Consider the following 22,375-nt stretch of genomic DNA (forward strand, 5'->3'; position numbering starts at 1 on the left):
ACAGACATTAAAACCTAAACTGAAAGCAGCATATCAACTGTGGAAACCGACTCTGCAAATATAATTTCCCCCAAATAAAAGTTGTTTTTATGCTGCAGTGACTTAAGTATTGTAGCCTACATTTTAATGTTTTCCCCCCTTCCACCAATTACAGCATGTTTTTAAGGAAGTGGGAATGCCTCAAAAGCTAAGTAGGCCACAGCAGCATATTTCATGGGAAGCAAAGCTGCTGTGTAAGCATTGGGGACTGAGGTAAAAATACACATCTACCTGTCACTTTATGTTTGTTAGAACACAGATTGTAATGAATTTTCCATTCATTTATCCCTCCGTGTCATGTGACGAGTGTGTTTGTTAGTTTGTTAATGAACTTGTTCTCAAATGATTTTAGCAAAGCATTTTATTCCCTCGAGCTCTCATCAGTTGCAGCAGAGAAAGTTACTGGTAATGTAAAAAGAAAACAAGCAAAGACGTCATAAAACAAACGTGTCTCTTTATATATCATACTGGCCACATAAACATTTACTTGATACTGAAAATCAAAGACATTAAACAGACTTTACTGAACAGACACACGCAGGATATAAAATTCACAAAAAAGTGAATAAAGAAGAGTGCGTGTGCAAATGTGTGTCTCTGTTTGTTTATTAAGGTGTACAACATGCCTGGCAGCCAGCGCGCTCAGATTGCATATATCGACCCTCAGCAGAGGGAGCTGATCTCGCTCTTGCTGCAGCCCCACTTGCAGCAGGCGTTGGAGAGACCCACCACCACATCGCGGCCTTTGCGGTCAGCTTTGCGAAGCGCCTCCAGTATCTCTTCGGTGATGAATGAACGGGTGGAGCGGCTGAATGCTCCCTCCTGGTTGTCTCTGGATGCGGAGCTTGGATCTGTGTTTCTCTGAAGGAGACTCTCCACCGCAAAATTGTGATTCAAGCCCTCTGAGAGTTCATCCTGAGGGGAGGTGAAGGGGTCCTCTGAAGCATCTGTGGGAGTAAAAATAATAAAGTATGAAGAAATGGGTTTCTCTTGCATCCAAGCAAAATATGTGCATTATTTGCATTTCATTATTGCTGGAGACGACACGATCGAAGGAGCGAGGGTGGGATGCCACTGGATCGTTGCCAAGTGTGCCTGGTGGGTTAGATGCTTAAATGTACATTTGGTGGTTTATAGACATAGCTCAGAATAATAAGCGCACATCATTATAGTAAATGAAAACCAAGGCACTTTGATTCAGAATATCACATTTTCAGCCTTTCAGGGCTGAGAGCAATTACATTTTAAGCTGTAGTCATTTACTGAACAGTTCATACATTTTTTTGTAAGAAATAACACAATTCAGTGGATACACTCAAATTCAATCTTAAACAACAATATATATATATATATATATATATATATATATATATATATATATATATATATATATGTAGAGATAGATAGATAGAAATGCAAAAGTCACAAAAATTATAGTTAATAAGGTAAAAAAAACAGACAAGAACAACAACTATAATAATACTACCATAATAAAAAGCTAAAAATTAAGTAGGAGTCACTCGGTTTTTGTAATCTGATCATATGTAATCATTGCTGGCTAACCAGCCATTCTAACCAGCCAGCCAGTCATTCTACACTTAAAATTACAGGTGATTTACTTCCATCATTTCTCTGGATACCTCCACATGATCACAAATGAGCAGAATAAGACCAGTTTAAATTATTTACATAGTCATGGATGGCACATTGCACATCTCTGCTCAGCTGAACACTCAAAGCGCTTTCTACTACAAGTGTCATTCACTCATTCATATAGAGCTTTTATCTATGCCTGAGTGCTTTCTGACATTCACACACTCCGACAGATGCATCAGGACAACGTGAGTTTCAGCATCTTGCCCAACAATACTTGAGACTGGAGGAGTCAGGAATCAATCCACCGACCTTCCAACTGGTAGAAAACCTGCTCTATCACCTGAGCCACAGCCACCTCGATTCACAAATAGAAATTTTAAAAGTGGTTGCAAAAGGTAAAAAATAAAGTGAAACATCACCGGGCTTACCTAAACTCCTGAGTGACCGTCTCCATCGTGAACCCCCGCAGGTGAAGATGACCGCCCGGATGAACTCGCGGCCACAGAGCTTCACCCCATACGCTGGGTCATCCATGGGCTGAACGCCAGCCACAAGCAGACACACAGCCAGCACCACAGCTTTCCACATAGTCGCGAGGCAAGAAGTGGGAGGAGAATATTTGGTTTAACTCGCTCTTTGCATAAGCAATGACTTTTTAGATGACCCAGGCGCGCTTTATAAAGGTGTTTGAACCCCTGAAAAGGAGGAGATGCACACTGCGCATGTAGGACTCCTCTGAGAGAATAACAGATCTGAACAGGAGATACAGTGGGAGACCTTTATGGAGACAAAAAGAAGACCAAAGGTGGCATAGTTAATGAGTTTGTTAGAGGAATCTATAATCTAATAGTTTAGGCAAATGTTTGTCCCTCTATATAATAAAATGACCAGACCAGAAAACCCATAATGTGTACAGATCACTGACAATGACAAACACAATTAGACTGTTATAACAAGATTACTTGATTGCTGTTTGGTATACTAATTATAACCAATTTTCTACACATATTGTATATCAAATGTAAACAAAGGTTTGCACACATACATGTATACATCTCCATTAGTACTTAAAAAATACATATAGTGTTATTAATCAGTGTATAGCACATATTTCTGTAGTTTTCTGCACAGACCATTGGAGGCTGAATGACTTTTACATGTTAAAAAAATATTCAAACAAATCCAATTTAATTCATATAAAACTGTATTATTGAAAAAACAATGCAAACACACTGTAAAAATACAGTCCCTAAAGAATTAACATGTTAGTTCTGCCGGCGCATGTGGCCTTTAACTGTCTTGATGACATTTAACAATATTACAGCCATACATTCAGGTTTTTGCAATCCTAGTTCATTACATCACCTTCAACACAGTTAACCTACATAAAAATTCTTTATGTAGAACTTACCTTTTCTTCAGGAAATTACTCATCCTGTTAGCTCTTTGCCAAAAGGTGAATTGAAGAACAGAGACTGGACCAGTGACATTTCCAAAGTCTGATAACACAGAAGTCTTATTATGAGTCAGAGACAAATAAAACACATTCTTATCTGTATATTCGCATAGCCAAAGGTCGCTCATTTAGGAAATTACAAAAGGGGTGCTGAATTTGTAATTAATGTGATGATACAAAGCTAACAAAATGGCATTTTGGGAAGGTATCCACCATGACACTTGTTAAAACACTGTCATGCTGGGGCAACCTGTGGAGGTCAAGGGAGCAATATCAAAATGCTACAGACCACATTAAATAAACCAGTGGTGTGTGGGAAAAAATGTATAAATTATGTTGTATGATGAGAACACTAAATGCAATTTAGGGCAAGAAATTTGCCTTTGGTCCACTATTATGCAGTCGTATGCCACATTCACATATATAATAACCTGTAATGTGTTGTGATGACAGGTAAAAATGGAAAATTCCCTGTTTATTTTTTAATTCTGCTTTCAAAACTTTTAAATTTGTCTTTATATAGCCTTGTGTTTCCTTGTATTCATTTATTTGTAAAACACTTTGTAATGCCTTGTTATGGACTGATATGTACATTATTGTAAAATGAGAGTAAAGAAAAGGAAGAAACATATTAAAATACAACAACACATCAATAGCCCATTCTTCAGGTAGGCTACTAATGGACCATAGGGTAAGTTACTGAATGAATGTAGCCAGATGGATCAATTTAAATGACAGTCCATATAGGCTGTGCATTGATTTTATTCCAATTTAAAAACAAACTACAAACAATTCTATTACTTTCACTGGGATTTTACTGGGAGCCTCCACCTCTGGGATTTTCCACAAATGGGCGTGGAAGGCTTTGTAGTAAAATTTTCCTGGCGCTGTCACTTTAAGACAATTTGGCAGCTCTCAGCCAATCACAACAGCAAAGGGGGAGGGAAGGGAGCGGGTGGGTAGCAACAGTTGCCCTGGTGAGGACGAAGCGCCATAGCCACGGTAGCCCTGGCGACAAGAACCCAGCAACGAGAATCAACAACAACAACAACTGAAACCGCCATAAAAATAAAAGAAGATATTTTGCCAGTGGGAAATACACACGTGGAACCAGAGGTGAAGCTCTTAACATGATCTGTAGCATTTTATGTCCTCTAACGCTTCAGCTGAATTCTGCTATTGCTTTTCCCCCCTTGTTGTTTCAGTAGCCATAACAGGCAACTGCCTCCCAGTGTTAGCTGGGGGTTAGCCTGCAAGCTAGCCGTATTTCTGATAACCGGTCGGGCTTTCTAGTGTGCTATAGTTTGTGCCTGCTTGCTGCTCATCTGTATGACTCTGAATTTCGCCTGCCATGACGACGCAGCCATAGATGCATACCCAAGCAGGCCGTTGTTATGGCGATGTCAAATGCAAAAGGTACAAAATGGCGGTTGTTGTAGAGACCAGTTAGCTTCCTGATCCTGCTATCTCGCTACACAGCTAGCATCAGTGGCTGTCACGACAGGCTCGTGCTTTCCGCCGCTCGCAGCCAACGTCTGTTTGACTATAAACGGACACTCATCTTGTTAACGGTGAATTGTGTGCAGTCAGTGATGGGTTTGCACTTTATGTTTTTCTCCGTTAGCTGACTAGACACACATAGGGTGCATAAAGCTAACGACAGCCCCCATCCCTTCCAAAATAGAAGGGAGGCCAATTTGGAATAGTAAAATTAATAGAGGGACGTGTTTTGTGGTAGTTTTGAGCAATTAAATAAATTGAAGGCTGACTAAAATGCCGTTCTGTCTTTTAACGGAAAGTTTAGAAAGCTGTGGCAGGTGGCGGACATTTAATACGTAAGGGGCGTGGCGAAGGAGGGCGTTCTGCAGGTGCTTTCTAGGTTACAGTTCACTTTCACCTCTTTGTTCACTGACGCAGACTCCAAAGTGTACACCTTTACAGGTTCAGATTCGTAACAAGCTCCCTACTATCTAACTGAAAAGAAGAAAACACACATTTTCAGTTACAAATGTTTCTTTCTGCTGTGTTTATTTGACTTGAATTATTGACAGCCAGAAGTAAACTATCTGTGTTATGGTATTAAAAATGTGGATTACGGTGACAGTGTACATGACATAAAGCAAAATAATAGACGGCACTGTAGCGTTAATACAGTTTGGTAAGGGATTTTCCCTAGCTGTTCTACGGGCATGCCTATGTACATCAAAGGCGGTGCGATCACATTACAGGTAATGAGACACCAAAATGCTTGTTCCCATCAATGCTCCTCCCCCGCATCCCCTCATGAGTTGCACCACTGAGAGGCCCTGGCCACAATAGTACTTTCAGACACCCCCCTCGATCATTCATTTACATCTAGGCGAGAAATGAGCATGTAAAAATATCTGTGTGGTGTACGAGCTGCTTATTATAGGCTAATATTGTTAGAAAAGACGTGATCTAATGCTGATTCCTATGATAGAGTTTAACCTCCTACCTTCTGTTTAAATGTTACCTATGCAATTGACAAGTTGGACTCCTTATTCATGATTGTTTACATATTTGTAACCTTTACTGGGACCAATGATGTATATATTTTGGTTGTACTAAATTTGCCTCATTGCCTCTTTTTTAACACAGCATTGTCTACTACAGGGTGGGCCATTTATATGGATACACCATAATAAAATAGGAATGGTTGGTGATATTAAAGTCCTGTTGGTGGCACATTAGTATATGTGAGGGGGCAAACTCCTCAAGATGGGAGGTGACCATGGTGGCCATTTAGAAGTCGGCCATCTTGGATACAAGTTTTGTTTTTTCAATAGGAAGAGGGCCATGTGACACATCAAACTTATTGGTAATGTCACAAGAAAATCAATGGTGTGCTTGGTTTCAACGTAACTTTATTCTTTCATGAGTTATTTACAAGTTTCTGACCACTTATTAAATGTGTTCAATGTGCTGCCCATTGTGTTGGTTTGTCAATGCAACCCTCTTCTCCCACTCTTCACACAGTGATAGCAACACCGCAGGAGAAATGCCAGCACAGGCATCCAGTATCCGTAGTTTCAGGTGCTGCACATCTTGTATCTTCACACCATAGACAATTGCCTTCAGATGACCCCAAAGATAAAAGTCTAAGGGGGTCAGATCGGGAGACCTTGGGGGCCATTCAACTGGCCCACGACGACCAATCCACTTTCCAGGAAACTGTTCATCTAGGAATGCTCGCACCTGGCACCCATAATGTGGTGGTGCACCATCTTGCTGGAAAAACTCAGGGAACGTGCCAGCTTCAGTGCATAAAGAGGGAAACACATCATCATGTAGCAATTTGAAATATCCAGTGGCCTTGAGGTTTCCATTGATGAAGAATGGACCCATTATCGTTGTACCCCATATACCACACCAAACCATCACTTTTGTTGGTCCAACAGTCTTGGAAGGATCCATCCAATGTGGGTTAGTGTCAGACCAATAGCGGTGGTTTTGTTTGTTAACTTCACTATTCACATAAAAGTTTGCCTCATCACTGATCAAAATCTTCTGCGTGAACTGAGGGTCCTGTTCCAATTTTTGTTTTGCCTACTCTGCAAATTCTGTGAGCCGATCTGGGTCATCGTCATTGAGATGCTGCAGTAGCTGGAGTTTGTAAGGGTGCCATTTGTGAGTAGCTAATATCCACCGAAGGGATGTTCGACTAATGCCACTCTCCAGTGACATGTGGGGAGTGCTACGCTGTGGGCTCTTGCTGAGTGAAGCTAGGACAGCCACTGATGTTTCTTCATTAGTGACAGTTTTCTTGCGTCCACATTTTGGCAAATCCAACACTGAACCAGTTTCACGAAACTTAGCAAGCAGTTTGCTAACTGTAGCATGGGAGATGGGTGGTCTCGTAGGGTGTCTTGCATTGAAATCTGCTGCAATGACCCGGTTACTGCGTTCACCAGATATCAACACAATTTCAATCCGCTCCTCACCTGTTAACCTCTTCGACATGTCAATGGCTGTGAACAAAGAGAAACTTGTAAATAACTCATGAAAGAGTAAAGTTACGTTGAAACCAAGCACACCATTGATTTTCTTGTGACATTAACAATAAGTTTGATATGTCACATGGCCCTCTTCCTATTGAAAAAACAAAAGTTGTATCCAAGATGGCCGACTTCTAAATGGCCACCATGGTCACCACCCATCTTGAGGAGTTTGCCCCCTCACATATACTAATGTGCCACAAACAGAACTTTAATATCACCAACCATTCCCATGTTATTACGGTGTATCCATATAAATGGCCCACCCTGTAGTTTGAAAACAAACAGCTTAGTATGAAAATGTGTAACTTGTTGTCTTGTTTTCTTTTTTCCCCAGCCTGATTCCCTGCTCTTGTAATGGCCACTACAGGCTACGTAGGTGAGATCCAGCCAGCGGCCCAAACTCAGGAGACTGCTGTCACTGTGACAACGGGTCAACCTGATGCCAGCTCCACCCCTGTAACTGCCCCACAATTTTTGGCTGAGATTCAGACTACTGTGGCTGCTCCCACTGTGGTCACACCCACAGGCCAAACTACTCCCACAGAGCAAGCCGCTTCCATCACCACCCAGAAGCCCACTGCTAGTCAGACCCAGTCCACAGTGCAACCCCAGCCAGCTCAGACGCAGTATGTGACTGCAGAGATCCAGGGCTCCCCCACGCAGTCAGGAAATGCTCAGAGCACTCCACAGTACATCGTTGTTACCGTCACAGGTAAAGGCTTTCTGCACTATATGCATTATATCATAACACAAGTGTCCTAGAAGTTCCTTGCTTCAGACTGTGTAAATATGTCTCTATCTGCCACCCCACAGTCATATAACACATCACAAATAAAGATCTGTTGGCGCAAGGCCTGAGGTTAACCAGTCAGAGGTGTTTCACAATGGATGATGAGAATTTATCATAAGGGGTTTTTCAGACTCATCATTTTATTTGACAAAGCAGATTTGATTTATAAGGACAAAATCAAAAAGGGTGAGGCGTGGAGTTTAATGCACAGGTTCTAGGACTGGAAGGTAAGTAAACTAGTAATTAGCTGCAGCAGAAATACCTGATATTGCCCGACTTATTGAATTCGACTTGTACAGTCAAGTATTTGTAAAGGCTCAGGCAGACAAAAACGCTCAGCTCATATACCGGATAATCCCAGTTTGGTATAAGGGTGTGTGGCGAATGAAGTAAAACTGTGTTACAGTCACAGGCTTATCCTCTGTGGTCAATTTTAATTGTGTCTTTAAAATATTTTTTTTAATTCCTATCATTAGTTTTCATAAAGGTTTTTCAAGCAAAAAATTGACAAATTAAGTGCAAATGTTTTTTGTAGGTGGGGAGATTTTTAATTTGTGCATACTTTTACGTGTTTAAAGACATGATTTTATCTGCTTTATTACACCATTAGTGTTACCACTTTATTATTAATCAGCTGTAGCAAGAGATGAGAGGCAGTGTATGATCAGCTTAATGAAGTAGAAATAATATCACTAATTTGTGCAGGTACTAAGATACCCTCTTTATCTTTCAGAGGGTTCCCTTCACTCGAATGACAGTGTGTCAGACTCCAGTCCACCTCCAGCTGTGGTGCAGACTGGAGTCCCCACACAAGTTGTTCAGCAGGTGCAGACAGCTCAGCAGGTAAAATTTGCACACATACATGGTTATGTCCGGTTATGTTATGTTGTTTTCTTTGCTCTTGAATCTTCTCTTCATCTCAATAGAGGTCAGTGGTGCAGGCCACCTCCCAGATTGCCAAAACTGAGCCAGGCACACAGCTCAGCGTCACCAGTCTACAGCCTGTCCACATCACCCAGGAGGTATGCCAATCTCGCAGTGGAGTTTGTCAGTGGTGATGGCATATACGTGATGTCTGAAAATAACTTATGCTTTCACTAACCAGTGTGTAAATGCGAGCTAGTCATCACAGCTTCACTTCACTAAATGTGTGATCAATATGACTTGTGATGCGTACAAAACTTTACAACTTCCTTGTGTTTTGGCTCAGTATTAGTCAGCTCATTGTTTCTGTGGTCAAATCTGCAACTTTTCAGCTTCCCCTTAGCACGGAGGTGACCGGTTTAGTCAGGGATAGGAAACTAGAAGATTGGCAGCTGCGTCATGAGGCAGAGGAGTCAGTCTGCCTTGCCTGGGTGTCAGCAGACTGCGTAAATGGCTGCTGCTGCAAACCCGTCTACCTCCCCTTGGATGAGTGTTGGCAGCCAATGTGCATGCTCTCTGTGCACGCTGAGAGTGAGATAGGCCACCCTGCCATCCTCAGCTCAGGTCCCAATCAGCCACCTCTGCACACAGCAACCGCCGCTTTCCAAGTAGGTCAGGGACACGAGGGAATCTGCTGCTACAAAGATGAGTGGACAGAGAAGCTGTCTGTATAAGAAATGTTTGTAGTGCAAAAACAAGGCCGGACATGAAAGATATTAAGATTCTAAAGGATGAAAGAGTTGATGTGGTTCAACATGATGGCTGAGGATTTATTGGATTTTGGTGTGTGTGTGTGTGTGTGTGTGTGTGTGTGTGTGTGTGTGTGTGTGTGTGTGCGCTCACTCCTTAGGTCCAGCAGCAGCTCACATCAGTGCCAGTGCAACATGTGTACACCAATCAAGTGCAGTATGTTGAAGGAGAAGACAACAACTACACCACCAGCACCATGTTAGAATGAAACTCATTTTCTAACACTTGTCCACACAGAATTATTGTTTTCTTTGTCTTACTTCTTTCTTCGGCTGCTTGGTTTTGTAACCCATCTTTGCATGTCTCTCATCCAGTCGCTCCGGCACCTTCCCTTACACCGACACCCCTTTGTACACCCAGACCACCGCCGCTCCATATTATGAAGGTCAGCCGACTTCCGGCACCCAGGCCTCTACGCCCGGCACACCTCTGACTGTGTCCGTGACAGCCGGCACCACAGCGGGCGTCTCGATGTTCGTGGCCCAGCCTACCACTGCGGCGGGGGGAGGGGCCACAGTGGTGACGGCAGGCGGCACGACCAACGGGGCCGGAGAAGGGGCAGGGACCAACGGCGGCGCGGCAGGCAGTTATGTGATCCAGGGGGGTTACATGCTGGGCAGCGGCGGCAGCAGCAGCAGCAGCGGGTCGGCAGCTGGCAACAGTCAGAACTACTCACACACCGCCCGCGCCTCTCCGGCCACTGTGAGTATTACAGAGGGCGAGGAGAGTAGCGTGCCGTCGGCAGACAAGAAGGTATGCAGAGGCGCCAAGCGCAGGAATTTCTTCTCGTTCTGTTCTCATCCACACAACCCCCCCTTTTGGTGGCGCACACTGATGATGTCATAGTTTGAGTTTTGTCAAAGTGGAAAACACAAGTGAACAATTTGGAGATTAGGAGCAAAAAAATATTAGCTGAAATTTTATTTTTTTATTTTTTTATTTTTTTTTGCTTTAGCTGTGATTTCCTCGAAGAAAACAAAACCATGACCTCATCATTTTCATACCATTGCAGTGCATGTAATGAGGGGCATTTTTAATTTGCCTGAAATGCCTTGACACTATACTGTTCATCCCAAATTCATCATATTGAACCCCCATACAATGGCCATAACCAAAACATGTCTGGCCGGCATCCCATCAGTACTCCAGGTCATTGATTCATTGCATACCAAAGTTGTATGCCACGGCACGCAAACAGATGTATTTGTGTTTTCATTCCTGAATGACAGATGGACTGTAAATACGAATGGATTTGCGTTTGTATAATACAAATACTAGAGAAATCTGTGTGTGTGTGCGTTTGTGTGCATGTCATGTACATGTATCTGTTCAAGGGTGTGATATGTGTGCTAATAGTTGTGCATTTATCTGTTGCGCTATGTTTTTCTGTATATCTGTATATACTGGCTTTGCTAACTGCACCAGCTATTTTCTTTGTTTCGTTGCCTGTGTGTCAGGTACAGTGGTTGCTGGACAACTATGAGACAGCTGAAGGAGTGAGTCTGCCCCGTTCCACCCTTTACTGCCATTACTTGCTGCACTGCCAGGAGCAGAAGCTAGAACCTGTTAATGCTGCGTCATTCGGGAAACTCATAAGATCTGTGTTCATGGGGCTACGCACACGGCGTCTGGGCACTCGGTAAGCTGTGTAGTCACCCAAACTCAGGTCTCATAGGGTAAAAAATATATATGCAACCCATTTATATCCATTAGTAAAGAGAGAGGTGAAGAAGACAGGACAGACAGGGTCGAGTGGGTGGAGACAAATGTTAAGGGTTTGTGAAGGAAAATGTTTACAAGTTGGTAGAGGGAACTTCTATGATTTATGGCTTTGAGATGGTGATGCTGACAAAAAGACAGGAGGCAGAGTTGCTAGGATTTTCATTGATAGTGACCAAGAGGGACAACTTCAGCTGAGTGGTTTTGAAAGTTAGAAAGGCAAGGCTAAGATGGTTTGAACATCTGCAGAGGACGGATAGTGAATATATTGAACAAAAGATGTTGAAGATGGAGCTGCCAGGCAGGAGGAGAAGAGGAAGACCACAGAGGAGAGATCAGGCAAACACATCACACATTCCACTGTGGCCTTTTCTGCTGCAGTGATGCATGTCAGGAGCACAAACCCAGTAGTCCTCCGTTCATTTCACCAGACACCAGTAGTCTCCATGTAACTGACGTGCGTAATGCTATGCATGCACACACCAATCAGGCATAAGATTTGACTACTGACAGGTAAAGTGAATATCACTGATTGTCTCTTCACCGTGGCACCTGTTAGTGGGTGGGATATATCAGGAAGCAAGTGAACATTTTGTCTTCAAAGTTGATGTGCTAAAAGCAAGAAGTATAAGCATTTCCCTGAGTTTGAAAGGGCCAAACTGTAATGGCTAGAAAACTGGGTTGGAGCTGGGTTGTTATCAGTCTCCAGTGGTAAGCATCTATCAAAAGTGGTCCAAGGAACGAACAATAGTGAACCACTGTTATGATGACAGTATCATGGGCGGCCAAGGCTGATCCTTGTGGTTTGATGCAGCCACGGTACCGTTCCTGTAGCTTAATCCTGGTTCTGATGGAAAGGTGTCAGAATGCACTGTGCATCACAGCTCGTTGTGTTTGGGGCTGCATAGCCACAGTACACCCTCTCATGGAAACAGTACTCCCTGATGGCTGTGGACTCTTTCAGCAGAATAACGTGCTCTGGTTGGTTTGAGGTTTGAGGAGCACAGCAACAATTTTGAGGTGTCGACTTGGCCTCCCAATTCCCAAGAATTTGGATTGTGCTAGTTAAACAAGTGCGATCCATGGAGGCCGCACCTCGCAACTTACAGGACTTAAAGGATTTGTTGCTAACCTCTTGGTGCCAAATACCACAGCACACCTCCAGGGCTCTAGTGGAGCCCAGGCCTCGACATATCAGGGCTGTTTTAGCAGAAAAAGGGAGACCAACACAGTATTAGGCAGGTGGTCATATGTTATGCTTGATTGGTGTACCTTAAATTAGTTTCCAGCAGAATGCAGTTTTTTGTGTTGTTTGGTTTTAATTTTTCTAGGAACATCTATAAAGCTCTCTGGAGCATTGGAAAATGTTTGCCTTGTGTAGGAAGACATGTGGGTAGCGATGAAGACAGACAGCATGTGTGTGGGAGAGTGAGTGAGTGAGTGAGTGAGCTAGTGAAATGACTTTTTAAAAGTAGTTAGTGCAAATACTTTGTGTTTTATGAAATTCTAATTCAGTGTATAGTAAGACTATACATGTGGCTTGTATGGAGTTAACATACATTTAAACAGACAGCATAAACACTATGCTCTCTATAGAGTTAGGCTCTTTTAAAAATAAAAGTCAAACCACATTTGTCTTCCTGTTAGGGGTAATTCTAAATACCACTATTATGGGCTGAGAATCAAAGCGGGCTCTTCTCTTCTCCGGCTGATGGAAGACCAACAACACCTGGCTATGAGGCAACAGCCGTTCTCACAGAAACAGAGGTATCCACAGAAATGTTTACACATTCAAGCGCATCTTCTCTATCATTACACAGTTGACCTTTTATCTACCTCATACGGTTTTTGCCACCGGCTCCTGTTTTTTCTCCATCTCTCACACCACATCTTCCATTCTTCTCGCGGCTCTGGGCATCTGCTGCTCTCATTATAAGACTGAATTACAATTTCATTTCACTTCATTATTTATCACCTTTGTCTAGACATGAATGCCTGATGTGCTTTTTCGCTCCCTACCTATCAGGTTGAAGCCTGTTCATAAAGTGGAAGGAATGACCAATGGAACGGCAGCAGGAGCTGGTCAGCAGCAGCAACAGCAGCAGGGATCGGGCCACGTGGATATCAGCACCCAGGTTCAACAGTACCAACAGTTCCTTGGTGAGCTTAGTAAACAATGAACACACTTGTTAGTGAGTGCTGCTTTTTTTTAAATGTTAATTTGGTTGAGTCACAAGAGTGAGCAAGCAAAATATTCTTCTAAGCTCTCAGGGCTTGTTGTGAGGACCTTGCATTACATTATGTGGTTGTTTAGAGTGGCTGGTCTTTGTACTTGCTTTTCCCTGTGAAGTAAATTGTTAATTTGGCCTGAAAAGTGTGTCTCCTCATCTTTAGGTTTTAGGCTTTTTGGGAAGCCTTCATTTTTATTAGCAGCAAGGACCTCCATGTCCTGTTAACAGACTGTCAAATCCAGTAACAGAATCTTCTGTAACAGTTTATTACAAGTATATAAGGCATGGTTTCCTATTTATGTAAGCATATAGCACACAGGCTTATACTTATGCTGCTGTGTTTACTGCGTTTGAATTGCGTAGTTCCTTTGTTTGATAGCATGATGGGATTTTTACACCTGATATATGTTTAACATTTCTATATGCTGCTGTGCTGGCGGTGCAGTGGTTAACACTCAGAGCCTCACAGCAAGGAGGTTCAATTTCATCACCAGGACAGGATCTTTCTGTGTGGAGTTTGCAGGTTGTCCCCGTGTTTGTCTAAATTGCCCATAGGTGTGAACGTGAGTGCAAATGGTTGTCTATGTCTATGGTTGTCTATGTCTATGTCTATGTGTTAGCCCTGCAACACACGAGCGACCTGTCCAGGGTGTACTCCACCTCTTGCCCTAAGACAGCTGGAATAGCCCCCCCCCTTCAACCCTGAATTGGATAAGCAGAAGAGAATGGATGGATGGCTATTTCTATATGTGTAAGGCAGCATGGTAGTTAGCACTGTTGCCTCACAGCAAAAAGGTCCTGGGTTTGAATCTTGCATATTTGGTTGTGGCCTTTCTTTGTGGAGTCTGAATGTTCTCCCCGTGTTTGCATGGGTTCTCTCCGGGTACTCTGGCTTCCTCCCACAGTCCAAACACATGCAGTTAGAGGAGCTGAGTTAACTGGTGATTCTAAATTAGCCATAGGTGTGAATGGGAGTTTAAATGGTTGTCTCTTTGTGTGTTTGCCCTGTGACAGACTGGCAATATGTCCAGGTTTGTTCGAGACCTACCTGCTTATCCAATTCAAGACCCTGAATTGGATAAGCAGATGGAAATGGATGGACGGATTATATGTTTTTAATCTGAACATAATGTAAAAAGACAATCTCATTACCAACATTTAAATGCCACATCCCTCCTACTATGAGCTAAACCAGAACAGGCATGTCCATCTAAGCACATTTAGCGGCATTCACATAAATGTTGATTACCCTGTGCAGTTAATGGGATTTCTCTCTGAGTATCCACTGCTCCTTTGTCCTGTGTCCAGATGCATCCAGAGCTCTCCCAGAGTTCCCAGAGATCGATCTTCAGGGGAAGTCTCTGCCAGAGGGCATTGAGCTGGAGCACATAAAGAGCTTTCAGTTGCTGTACAGAGAACATTGTGAGGTAACCGAAACTGGAACCCACTGACTATTTACTGAAGTTTTTCCTTTGTGTGTAGTTCCTTTCTCTGAATCACTGCAGGACTAGTCTAAGTCAAATTACACCAATTATAACCTTTTAGTGGGAAAAACTGACTGTAATTTGATCAAAATGTCAAAATCTCTTATAGATGTAGTGGTGAAGATGAGTTTTAAGGTTAGGAAGACTACACTGAAAGCAAAATCCAGAAATGCAGAATGTTGTTTTCCTCTCCTTTGTTGCTCCAGTTGCCCCGCTACCCCCACCCCCAATAATCTATTTGTCCTCAGTCTTCGATTCTTCGATGTATGGATTCTTTTCTTTCCGTTCTTTCAGGCTATTCTCGATGTGATGGTTAACCTGCAGTTTACCCTAGTGGAGACTCTGTGGAAGACCTTCTGGAGGTTCAGCCAAAGTCAGGCCGGAGATGCCACGTTGGCCGTGTGAGTGATTGTACTCCACAGGCAGACATTCATTCAAGATCCAGATTGTGTCCTAAGATAGTAAAAACATTTGTCTGTTGCCGTAGCATTACTATTTCCATACAAACTGTGTGTGCGTGTGTGTGCGCCTCGGCAGTCACGATGAGTCAGAGAAGCGTCTCCCTAAGTCCTGCCTGGTGTTGCTGTGCAAGTATGAGCCAGTGCTGCGCTGGAGCCGCGACTGTGACAACAGCCTCTACCAGGGCCTGGTGGAAATCCTCATCCCTGATGTCCTCAGACCCATCCCCAGTAAGGCTCTATAGGAAGACTAATTATGTAGTGAACCATGTAAGCATGCTTATCCGTGCCTACAGAGTGTGTTTATACAAATAAAGAGCTATTCCTAAAACTCAGTGCCAATTTAAAGTTGTTGAAATGAGCCAACTAGGGAGCAAAGATCCTCCTGACAGACTTTTGGATGTGTAGTGAAAGAATCCATCACATGTACCCATTGCGCTGCCCTTACTGGCAGCTACACTTATTTCTTCTGGTTTCGGTTATAGTTTTAGTCAGGGTTTAACTTTTAAGACCTTGAACAGTTCCCTTTTGTATATTCGTCATTTTCTTTCCCATCACAATGCTGCCAGAGAAAAAAAATGTTCCACATAGACATAACGTGGACACAATTCTGGATAATCAGCTGTAATGCCAAAAAGAAAATAAATAAAAATTGAAAAATCTTTGACCAGCAGAAACTTGGCTAATTGTCTAGACATTAGATAATCATTTTCCCACTCTAGCAGTGACAGACCCATTTCTGCCCACAGGTGCCTTAACTCAAGCCATTCGCAACTTTGCCAAGAGCCTGGAGAGCTGGCTAACCAATGCCATGATGAACATCCCTGAGGAAATGGTCCGCATCAAGGTAAAGCCCTCCATTATTAGCTTGGCGCTGATGGAACCGCTTGTTTTCTGAGCCATGGAGCAAACAGTCTTTTCAGGCATGACAAAAACATTGCCTTATTGTGTGGGACTCTAAGCTCAGACATTATTAGATTTTTGTGAGCAGGAGCTAGAGTTGAATTTATATAAAAGCTCTGCGGTGCAGCTTTTGTGAAGAAGGGAAAAAAGAGGTTCCATCGAAGTAAATAAATGACAGCAGATTGAGCAGCTATCACAGAAAACATCTGTTATATACGGATATTTGTGAAAATATTGATATGCATCTTTTTCTGACCCGTCATCTTCCTCCTCTCTCAGGTCACATCAGCCAATGCTTTTGCTCAGACCCTGCGCCGCTACACCAGTTTGAACCACCTGGCCCAGGCAGCCCGTGCTGTCCTCCAGAACACGGCTCAGATCAATCAGATGCTGTCCGACCTCAACCGCGTCGACTTTGCCAACGTGCAGGTCGGTTCAGTGTCTAGCAGCATTCTCATTAAATCGCGCTGATGACATTGTCAGTGGTTGAATGCTGCTATGGTTTTGCAGCTGACTCTGTAGCTTGTGGTTACACTGAGGTTTCATGTGTTATTTGTTTATCCAGCTTCCTTCATAGTGTCTCTTTTATTTTACTGTTCAGGAAGCTCACTTGCTTTTTCTAAGAAACTGCTTCTTCCGCCTGATTATATGTTCAGATACTGAACAGTAAACTTAGTACTAGTGCGTAGTTTAAGCTCCATCATCTGCTGCTGTTTATAAATATAAGGTCATCCAGCCTCTTTTACTGATGCAGATGTGGCTGCCCTATAATGACACTTTTTTGACTGCCTTTTTCTCCCTGTTTGTGCTTTTTTAGGAGCAGGCTTCATGGGTGTGCCGGTGCGAAGACCGTGTGGTCCAGCGGCTCGAGCAGGACTTCAAGCTGACCCTCCAGCAGCAGAACTCACTGGAGCAGTGGGCCGCGTGGCTCGACGGTGTGGTTTCCCAGGTCCTAAAGCCCTACCAACACAGCCCTGCTTTCCCTAAAGCCGCCAAGCTCTTTCTGCTCAAGTGGTCCTTTTACAGGTGGGGAGCAGTCAGAAAGAATGAATTCCAAGTTCTGCCTCTCCTGACCTTTCCCGAGTCCATTTTTATTTGTGTTGATAGATTTGATTTGGTTGGATCTTTATTCTCCTCTTTTGAGCTAAATGTCTGGTAGAAATGATGAAGGAGGAGTGCACGAGTGCACAATAGCCAGTAATTTAGAGCTGAAGTATACAGGGCTAAAATGGCCTTTGTCAGTTTGCATTATTTTTTGTGGTGTTGTATTCAGTTTGGGCTGCAGGCTTTAATCCTGAAGTTAAAACAAACCTGCTCTGTACTCTGTTAAGTCATTGCTGACTGTAATAATCACAAGATAATCATCAAAACTGTCCAATTTTTTTTATCTTAAATGACTGGATTTTTTTTTTAATTAACAAAACAAGAGAGCAGTTTAAAAAGTGATAACCAAGACAAGGACATAGAGTACTTACAATAACAACACAAACTAGAAAACAATCACTAGGATAGTAGAGATAAAAGGACGAGTGTAGTACTCATAATAACCATATTCCTAAATAAATGATAACAGTAACAATAATCCTCATCCACCTCTATGCTGTAATCATAAGTATGCATCCATATACCTTCCTATGCACATATGCCATAGTAATTAAAAAAACAAGGATATGCATATATATGTGTGTGTGTGTGTGTGTGTGTGTGTGTGTGTGTGTGTGTGTGTGTGTGTGTGTGTGTGTGTGGGTGTGTGTGTGTGTGTGTGTGGGTGTGTGTGTGTGTGTGTGCACAGGACCCTCAAGCTCCTAGGCCTCTGGTAGAGACATGAGCTTGAAGGATAAAGATAAAGAAGGATAAAGGGCGAGTGGGGGATTTTATTTATTTATTTATATAAATATATATAAAACCAAGCTCATCCCATAAGCAGGGTCTTAGTCAAGCAGGTCATTACAAGTCAGTTGCCATTCATTTGCCTCCTTTGGAGACTGGATGGAAATCCGAAGGCTCTGAGTCGCTCTCAGACCTGTCTGGAATAAATAGCAGAACTGAAATTTAAAATCTACACTTCCCCACATCACACAGCTTTATTGAAGGAACTTATCAAATACTCAAATTGAGTAAATAAGCTGCGATTAGTGAGAAATCACTGACTTGACTCGTGGTGTCAACCGTGTCCCAGTAAAGCAATGAGACAGAGAGGAAAAAAAGCAGTTTCTGTTTGTAAGTTAGAGAAGTGGTACATGTGTGAAGAGTGGCTTGTTTCCCATTTCTGTTCCTCAGTTCCATGGTAATCAGAGACCTCACCCTGCGGAGTGCCGCCAGCTTCGGATCCTTTCACCTGATTCGTCTGCTATACGACGAGTACATGTACTACCTTATCGAGCACAGAGTGGCCCAGGCTAAAGGAGAGACCCCCATTGCTGTTATGGGAGAGGTATCAACATACACGGATCCAGAAATGCAAATACATTCATATAATAGTGTAAGCCACATTTACACCACTAACCAAATCCCCTCTTGCCATTAGTTTGCCAGCTTAGGCCGAGGTCTGAACCAGCTGGATCCGGATAAAGGTCTGCACTGATTCTGATGTAGCTCGTCTTAACTGACACCTGTGCTCTAAGCTTTGCTGGTAACCATCTCTGTTATGCTGTCTGTTGTAGAAGAGGAAGAAGAAGAGGAGGAGGAGAGTGATGAAGAAGGTCAGGAGCTGTCCCTTCCCTCAGACGGGGCCGTGCTCGGAGAGGAGTCTCTGGAGCCGCCTGCCAAGCTGGCCAGAACTGACCAGAGAGTTCTCTTCGCCACCGGGTCAGCTGACAACTAGCCGCAGTGTAAATGACATGTGCCGATCTCACAGACACACACGCCGATGTACAAAGAACAGTAATTTATACCCCCTGACACCTGTATATAGAGCTTGTTGAGTTGCGCCCGCGTGCACTCTCGCTGCATATGGTTCTGTTTGCGTGCAGTGCTCAGGCGCACACAATCAAAACACACTCAAGTCAGTAACTGCTGCTGCCCGGATGGCACGACCGCCTGTCGCCACCATTGATTACTCCCACAGTCAGTGGCGTTTTGTAACAGGACGTGGCTTCAGAAACCCGGGGTCTCTTGATGCAGAGTGGACCTTCAGTTGTATGAATCTGTAAAAACAAAACAAACTAAAGCCAGGCACTTCTTTTCGTTTATCTCCTCATCGCGCCGGAGCCTCGCTGTTTTTCCCTCTCATTGCTGTAAAACGAATGCTCGCCCTCCCACCACTGTCACTGCCGTATCAAAGTGGTCTTTAAAAGGCACTGCGGGGTGTGTGTGTGTTTGTGTGTGGAGCGGACCGTAAGCGGTGTTTAATTTAATCACTACATCATTTACCGCTTTGTGGGAGCGTAGGGGTTTTTTGTTGTTGTTGCTTCTTTTTTTTTTTAAAGACAGCAGGCGACTTTTTTGTATGTGTCAGCTTGTACGAGCACTGTGGTCACACCGCTCTGCTGTTATTTGTAGAGGCCAAGTAAACACGCGTTTTTACCCGGTCGTGCGCGTCTGTTTGCGTGACTCATGCCGAGTGGTGACTGTTGTGTAGATATTTTCTAGAGCATTCATGGTTTGATTTTTTTTTTTTTTTTTTGATGGTGTGTGCAGATTTCCTGTGTGATTCACCTGTTAAAAGACAAAAAAAAAAAAAAGAAAAGCTCTCGTGTTCTCGGAGTGCCTACCTCAGCTGCCACAAACACTTGTAAAGATGAAGCTCCAGCTGTGAAGTAGGAACTCCTGTTAGTTGCTGCAAGAAAAAAATTCTCTGTTTTTTTTCCTTTTTTTTAAACAAGAACATCTGGTTCCCACGAGAGAGAGAGAGAGAAGTGCCGTACGTGTACCATAGTTTATGTTTAAGTGCTTCAATTCTGTCCACCCATTAAGTTCCTCTGTGCCCTCATTTGCCCTTGACTCGTTATGTTTTTGCCTTATTTCATTCTGTTTCTGTTTTTTTCCCCACATTTGTGTGTTTCTGGGTGCCAAACCGGTTTGCTTTGATCCTCGCTGATTTTTCTTTCTGTCTTTTGTTTTTTTAAGAACTGTGCCTGAGTAAGAACGGTGAAATACTTATATTCTACTGTATATTTATCCACTATTTTGAATTTCGTTGTCACTAAGTGAACCTCTTGTGCAGTGTACGGTGCTGTGTTGTCACACATTGTAAGCGACCCTCGTGTGCATTATTGATTTGTGATTGTACGTTCGGTTATCGATCCTCTTTCATATCTGATGACTTTTCCACTCACAGGCTAAGTAAGGCCCTGCCTCTTTGCACATGTTGACTTTATTGTCTAAAAAGTTTTTTTGTTTGTTTTTTCCCCCCTCACTTTCTTCGAGGTGTTTTTTTTTTTTTTTTAAACGGTGAGATGGAGGCGTCAGATTTCATGCAAATGTCTCTCACCCCTCGGTGAGATTCAGAGAAATCGACCGAGGTGAGAGATCTGCTCAGTCCTCCACCACCGCTCATCTCATTCCCCTCGTCTCACTGTGTTTTTTTTTCTCACTCTCACGCCCGATGGCTTTGTTTTGCTTCTAAAACACTGTTCATGGAGATCAGTTGTCATATTCCTTTTTCATTTCTGTCAATACTGTCTATAAATAGCAGTGCGTGTTTTTTCACAGGCATTGCCAGCCTCAAACCAGCACATCATCCTTTATACGAAGTCTAGCGCTACCACAGCTGAGTACATATCACTCCAGTCTTTTAATGATCTACAGCGTGCAGAATGGCCATTGTTTACCCACTAAAAAAGGAAAAAAAATGTTCGTCATTTTTATAGTGCGTTGTTTCTTATGTACAAAACAAAATGGGAAAAAAAAAGATGTTCAGTGGCAGTGTTTTTTGAATTTTGGTCTGCTCTAAGTATGACTGTGCCTTTGGAGGTGGTAGAATGCAATTCAGATGTTTTTAATTTTAAAGATATAAATTAAAGAATTTTTAAAATTACACCGGATATCTCTCATGGGTTTCTGAGTCTGATTTTATCATCTCTGTAGTCATTACCAGTGTAAGGGCGGGGTTACTGTCTGAAAAACAGTCACATTCTTATTCAATTTGACACCCTTGGCTGAAAAAAAAACAAGACCGTGACTTCCTGGGCCACGCTCACATGAACACACTCGTCTGTTACCACTTCTGCTGCTGTATAAATAAGATACTGGAACAGGAAACGCAGAATACCTGAAACTCAAAAGTCAGCCTGCTTTAAGCAGAGCAGAAACGGATCAATTGTGCTGGCAACTTTTGACAGCTGGTAACCCGAGCGTGTTCACTGAGAACAGCAGAGGTGGAAGAATCAGAGGTACAGAGCAGAGAAAGATGTTATTGGTGCAGTGTTTCTGCATGTGCGAGGTCCCATGGTACACACAGGATTTGAAAGTTTTGCAATAAATAGCTGAGCAATATTCAGATAAAAGCAGAAAAGCGCAAGTAAATGACTGCAAAGTGTCATAAAGTGTCAAAGTACCATGAGTGGCCACACCTAATGAGGCTCAGAGACACACAAACATGTAATTTATGTCAAGAGACCCTCCTTTACGTATCACGTCAGGTAAGCTAACAGTGACCCCCAGTGGTGTTTTCCCTCAAGTGCTCTTTTATGGCTGGCAACAGCAGGGCATGTATTATATACTCTGCAGCCACTTCATTAGTTACACCTTGCTAGTACTGGTGCTATAAACATTCCTCGCAGATGTTGGTCCATACTGACATAATAGCATCACACAGTTGCTGAAAATTTGTCAGCTGTACATCCATGAATGAAATCCTCCGTTTCACCACATCCCAAAGATGTTCTAATGCACTAAGATCTGGTGACTGTGGAGGCTATTTAAGTATAGTGAACTCATTGTAATGCTCAAGAAATGTTCTCATTCTCTAGAGATGTCTGTGTGGGGACAAGCTGAACAGATCAAAGTTCATAGTCACTTGAATCACCTTTCTTCTCTGTTCTGATGCTCATTTTGAACTTCAGC

General features: G+C 43.0%; 2 protein-coding genes across 8 annotated transcripts; one reads left to right on the top strand and one right to left on the bottom strand.

Annotated features, from left to right (window-relative positions):
• Positions 1-419: 419 nt before the first annotated feature.
• Positions 420-4,579, bottom strand: rln3a (relaxin 3a). 2 transcript variants are annotated; one of them, XM_006791578.3, is made up of 4 exons: positions 4,469-4,579; positions 3,047-3,134; positions 2,064-2,412; positions 420-986 (listed from the first exon to the last, which is right to left on the bottom strand). In XM_006791578.3, exons 3-4 carry the CDS (start codon positions 2,221-2,223, stop codon positions 703-705), a joined length of 444 nt encoding a protein of 147 aa, XP_006791641.1. In that variant the 5' UTR covers positions 2,224-2,412; positions 3,047-3,134; positions 4,469-4,579; the 3' UTR covers positions 420-702. The 2 variants fall into 2 exon arrangements, with proteins under 2 accessions (XP_006791641.1, XP_006791642.1); XM_006791579.3 differs by lacking the exon at positions 4,469-4,579 and adding an exon at positions 3,923-4,145.
• Positions 4,038-21,348, top strand: rfx1a (regulatory factor X, 1a (influences HLA class II expression)). 6 transcript variants are annotated; one of them, XM_006791580.3, is made up of 19 exons: positions 4,038-4,207; positions 7,445-7,822; positions 8,634-8,743; positions 8,827-8,922; positions 9,157-9,432; positions 9,675-9,772; positions 9,889-10,327; positions 11,032-11,213; positions 12,941-13,060; positions 13,320-13,453; positions 14,833-14,951; positions 15,303-15,409; positions 15,546-15,697; positions 16,216-16,313; positions 16,649-16,798; positions 17,187-17,395; positions 18,650-18,803; positions 18,897-18,942; positions 19,033-21,348. In XM_006791580.3, exons 2-19 carry the CDS (start codon positions 7,465-7,467, stop codon positions 19,191-19,193), a joined length of 3,009 nt encoding a protein of 1,002 aa, XP_006791643.2. In that variant the 5' UTR covers positions 4,038-4,207; positions 7,445-7,464; the 3' UTR covers positions 19,194-21,348. The 6 variants fall into 6 exon arrangements, with proteins under 6 accessions (XP_006791643.2, XP_006791645.2, XP_006791648.2 ...); XM_006791582.3 differs by having other exon boundaries at positions 11,038-11,213; XM_006791583.3 differs by having other exon boundaries at positions 4,039-4,207; positions 9,889-10,276.
• The last annotated feature ends 1,027 nt before the right edge of the window (positions 21,349-22,375 follow it).

Source organism: Neolamprologus brichardi, chromosome 4 (assembly GCF_056152115.1).
Source record: "Neolamprologus brichardi isolate AB-2024 chromosome 4, ASM5615211v1, whole genome shotgun sequence".
Lineage (NCBI taxonomy): Eukaryota > Metazoa > Chordata > Actinopteri > Cichliformes > Cichlidae > Neolamprologus > Neolamprologus brichardi.

What these genes read in the sequence shown, in the direction of transcription:
- rfx1a (XM_006791580.3), top strand. Translation starts at nt 7,465, where the DNA reads ATGGCCACTACAGGCTACGTAGGTGAGATCCAGCCAGCGGCCCAAACT. An exon ending in AACTACACCACCAGCACCAT is followed by an intron (nt 9,773 to 9,888) that starts GTTAGAATGAAA and finishes TCTCTCATCCAG; the next exon opens with TCGCTCCGGCACCTTCCCTT. An exon ending in TCGACTTTGCCAACGTGCAG is followed by an intron (nt 16,799 to 17,186) that starts GTCGGTTCAGTG and finishes GTGCTTTTTTAG; the next exon opens with GAGCAGGCTTCATGGGTGTG.
- rln3a (XM_006791578.3), bottom strand. Translation starts at nt 2,223, where the DNA reads ATGTGGAAAGCTGTGGTGCTGGCTGTGTGTCTGCTTGTGGCTGGCGTT. An exon ending in ACGGTCACTCAGGAGTTTAG is followed by an intron (nt 987 to 2,063) that starts GTAAGCCCGGTG and finishes TTACTCCCACAG; the next exon opens with ATGCTTCAGAGGACCCCTTC.